Source organism: Gekko japonicus, unplaced genomic scaffold, assembly GCF_001447785.1.
Source record: "Gekko japonicus isolate JY-2015 unplaced genomic scaffold, Gekko_japonicus_V1.1 scaffold4760, whole genome shotgun sequence".
In the NCBI taxonomy this organism is placed as follows: Eukaryota; Metazoa; Chordata; class Lepidosauria; order Squamata; family Gekkonidae; genus Gekko; species Gekko japonicus.
Window position 1 is genome coordinate 14,755 of NW_015171031.1, and position 4,503 is coordinate 19,257.

General features: G+C 45.6%; 1 protein-coding gene across 1 annotated transcript in view; it reads right to left on the minus strand.

Moving 5' to 3' along the window:
* Positions 1–4,503, minus strand: part of LOC107117001 (protein NipSnap homolog 3A-like) — a 14,268-nt gene that overhangs the window by 6,884 nt on the left and 2,881 nt on the right. Inside the window, exon 2 of the mRNA XM_015419034.1 lies at positions 2,384–2,591. Within this exon, the coding sequence (XP_015274520.1) occupies positions 2,384–2,591 (208 nt within the window). The remainder of the gene's footprint in view (positions 1–2,383; positions 2,592–4,503) is intronic.

Genomic DNA, 4,503 nt, shown 5'->3' on the forward strand with positions numbered 1-4,503 from the left:
GCCTATTATTGCTGCTGTGAGCTCTAAGCTCAAGGTTATGTATGTATGTAGCTAGTAAGATAAGATTTCTTTGTGTTACTTTGTGCTCTGTATATTTGTTCCTTCCCCTACTTGGAGTTTTTAACTATTTTCTCTCTTTTAAATAAATATATATATTTCTATAATGGGACGGAGTCTCTAGCCCACGAATTACGCCTTTGAAGGTGTTCGGCTACCAAAAACAAAAAGCAATTAAATTGTTTTACACACCTTTATTACTGTGCTGGTTGAACTGACCCCGAGGAGAGTGATATACAGGGGTCATTTCGTAGAAAAGGAGCTAGGGGAACTCATTAGCATAACTCATTAGCATATGCCACACCCCCTGACATCACCGGAAGTGTGTCATAAGGCCACACACCCCGTCCCCAGCGGTCCCGGCCGCCGCCGGCAGCCTTGCAGCTCCACTGCGAGCCCCATGAGGGTGCGAGGAAGCCCCGCGAAGGCCCTCCCTGGCCCCAGGCAGGCAGGGGTGGGGAGAGGCAGGGGGGAAGCAACTTACCCTCCCTCTTCTCCTGCCTCCTCCTGGCTGAATGAGGGCCGGAAGCGGGGCGGCCGGAAGCAGGGGGCGGGGCTTCGTCATGTGCCCCGCCCCCCGTACCTCACCCGGGGGGACTGCGTTCCCCCGCGTTCCCCCCCGAAATGACCTCTGGTGATATATAGCCCAAGTCTCTAAGACAGCCCGGGGAAAGGGTGTTGGCAAAGAGGCCCTAGGGCAAAGGGGTCGTGACATCACCCAGCAAGCTTCCACGGTGGTAGTGGGATTTGAACCTGGGTGAGATCCTAGTCCTGCAGCACTTTAACAGCATCTCTACCCCTCAGCAATCAAGAAATCCCCAACATTATGTCTGCCCTACTATTTGGTGGGCAAGAGGGGAGGAACCTTTTTATATTTCCTTTTTCAATCTTTATGCCTGGACCAATGGAACCTGGCCCTCACAGGCCAACTTAAATTTTAACTGATTGATCTATCAAAAAGATTGCATACCTTTATACACACTCTGCTATCTTATTACAGTATGCATAGCTACTGTGCCATTCCCCCAGCCCAGAATAGAAATACAACAGAAGCACCGCTGTTCCTGCTGGGAAAGTATTACTATTTGTGCTTGCTATGAAAACCCTCAGAGGACCAAAGTATACAAACAGGGGGCTGATGGGGGATTTATGCTGTTGACATTTGAAAAATGGCACGTTATGTAGCTTCTGAAACTAAGCCAATTGCAGCACAGGACGCCCAGTATATTCTGTACAAACACACACATTGTGCAATACAAGAATCATTAAACTGGAACAAGATACAGCAATTTCAGTGAGACTGAACTGGACGGTCAGAAACCACAACCTGAACCCCTGAGGCATTTTACTAGGTTACAGGGATTTCTTTAAAAATCATTACATAAAAACTGTGTTAAGAGGTGCTAGGACCTAGAAATTTCAGGACACTGAAATTCCAATGCTCAAATTGACAATTTGCCTCTATATTGATTTTGTCTGAAAATAAATGCCCCTGTTATTTATTTCTCCTGACTCTTTTCCTTTCCCCCCCCCACCTCCACCAGTCTCTGTAAAGAGAACCATTCAAAAGGGGTGCAAGTGCTTAATCGGCTCTTCTCCAAAATAGCATCTTCCTCGAAATCAGGGCAGAATACAAGCTGCTTGAGAGAAAGTACCACATGATGGGTTAAGAGCAAGGTCTGGCTGGCTCAGCCACAGAAGGGCCCCCTCTCTCAGCACCCAAATCTGTAATGGGGAGGCCTGACACTGGTCTACCCTTACAAAGGCATTGTAAAACTGCTAAAATAATACATATGAAACACTTTAGGAGAAGTGTAGCATAAATACCTAATGTTACAATCGTTTCATAGGTACATTAGGATTGGCAATGTGAGTCAACGCACTTTCTACCTCCTCTGCACTATCCGTAACTGCACTTCAGATAGCGAATGTGGCCTGTGAGACGGGACGAAAGCAGTAAGCAGCTGCTGCTCTGAAATTTGGCAGTGGAGTACATGGGAAGCATGCTGAACGTGGCCCAAGGAGATGTAGTTTCAAGTCCCCATTCAAGAGTGACTCTGCCTGGTCCAATCACTGTGTGTGTGTGTGTAGCCTACCTCACAGGGTTGTCGTGCCATCCTAAGCTCCTTAGAGGAAAGACCAGATACAGGAAAACAAATACACAGTCAATCCCATGATCAGATATCAGAGTCCAGAGACCAGAATGAAGAGGTCTAAAGTTCTATTGAGTAGCTATTTTTTTAAAAAAAACTCTAAAAGTTCCAAGAGGAACAGTTCTATTATCTTCTCAGAATACAAGGCATTTGTGAGGCTGAGCTGTCCATACCATACTTCCAAATATGGAAAGCTTTATTCATTCCCCCGAACTCCAAGGTCCAATAGCCAACCATCGGAGAGTGCGCAGTCCGAAGGTGAATGTTTTTGCTAGTCAGCTCCAGGAAGTCTTTCATCTTGTCTGGTTTAACCGTGTAAGTACGGAACTCATAGAACGTGCTGTCGCCTTGCCTGGGCCCTGTGGCAAAAGACGATGAAACCTGCAAGACAGAGACTTTTGGGGGAGGCGCGTTTGCTTTAATCTGCAGCGGCATCATTTCCTTTTACACACATGCCATGTGAATTCACAGGATCAGTGAATGGACCTGTTCAAACACAGGGATTATTTTGCAGGCAACAGGAGCCAGGACTTGAAAGGTGAGCCAGGCAGAGTTTCCTCTGCTGAAGTATAAATTGTATGGTGCGACCTCATTTGGAATATTGCATGCAATTCTGGTCACCACACCTCAGAAAGGATATTATAGCATTGGAAGAAGGGAAGAAAGGGCAACTAGAATGATAAAAGGGTTGGAACACTTTCCCTATGAAGAAAGGTTAAAGCGCTTAGGGCTCTTTAGCTTGGAGAAATGACGACTGAGGGGTGACATCATCGAGGTTTACAAGATTATGCATGGGATGGAGCAGGTAGAGAAAGAAGTATTTTTCTCTCTTTCTCACAATACAAGAACTTGTGGGCACTCAATGAAATTGCTGAGCAGTTGGGTTAGAACAAATAAAAGGAAATACTTCTTCACCCAAAGAGTGACTAACATATGGAATTCACTGCCACAGGAGGCGGTGGCAGCTACAAGCATGGACAGCTTCAAGAGGGAATTAGATAAACATATGGAGCAGAGGTCCATCAGTGGCTATTAGCCACAAGGTATAGATAGGAATTCACAGGCTGGGGCAGGTGATGCACTGTATTCATGGCGCTTGGGAGGGGGCAACAGTGGAAGGGCTTCTAGTGTCCTGGCCCCACTGCTGGACCTCCAAATGGCACCTGGTATTTTTGGCCACTGTGTGACAGAATGTTGGACTGGATGGGCCATTGGCCTGATCCAACACTGGCGTCTCTTATGTTCTTATGAAGTGACTATTGGTAGCCACTGAAGAAGAAGGTGCAACCTGGAACTGATTACTGGAACTTCTTAATTCAGGAAGCTTTTTCTGAAGCAACTCTATTTAGTAGAATTTTATAAAACAATATAAGAACAAAATAAATATTATAATGAATAGTAATAAAGACAAGACATGACAGGAGATGCAAAGAATGAGAATGCCATTGTTGTAAATAAATAATATTAAATATTGGACTAAATGACATCACAAACACAAATATCAAGCAGAAGTACTATTAAACTGTTAAGAATGGGATAGATCAAGATGGGTAGCCATGTTAGTCTGTCTGTAGCAGTGGAAAACAGCAAGAGTCCAGGAGCACCTTAAAGACTAACAAAATTTGTGGTAGGGTAAGCTTTCGGGAGTTACTGCTCACTTCGTCAGAAGTTCTGAAGAAGTGAGCAGTGACTCACAAAAGCTCATTCCCTGCCACAGATTTTGTTAGTCTTTAAGAAGAAGAAGAGATTGGATTTATACCCCGCCCTTCACTACCCAAAGGAGTCTGAGAGCGGCAAACTCCTTTCCCTTCCCTTCCCCACAACAGACACCCTGTGAGGTAGATGGGGCTGAGAGAGCTCTGAGAGAAACTGCTCTTTTCAAGAACACATCTGACAGAACAATGGCTTGCCCAAGGTCATCCAGCAGCTGCAAGTAGAGGAGTGGGGAATCAAACCCGGTTCTTCCAGATTAGAGTCCGCGCACTTAACCACTACACCAAACTGGCTCTTGGACTCTTGCTCTCTTCTACTAAGAATGGGATATTATCAGCATGGTTTAGGAAAAACTGTCTATTGAGGCCAGGAAGGTATGCTAGGTTAGATGTTTTTTTTCTTTACTTCATTTATACCCCACCTCCGCCCACCAATGGAATTCAAAGTGACTTACATGTTTCTCACAGCCACCCCCCTGTGAGGTAGCTTAGGCAGAGAGTGTGTGACTGGCCCAAGGTCACCCATCCAGTTTCCAAGCCAGAATGGGGATTCAAACCCAGGGCTCCTATATACTAGTCTG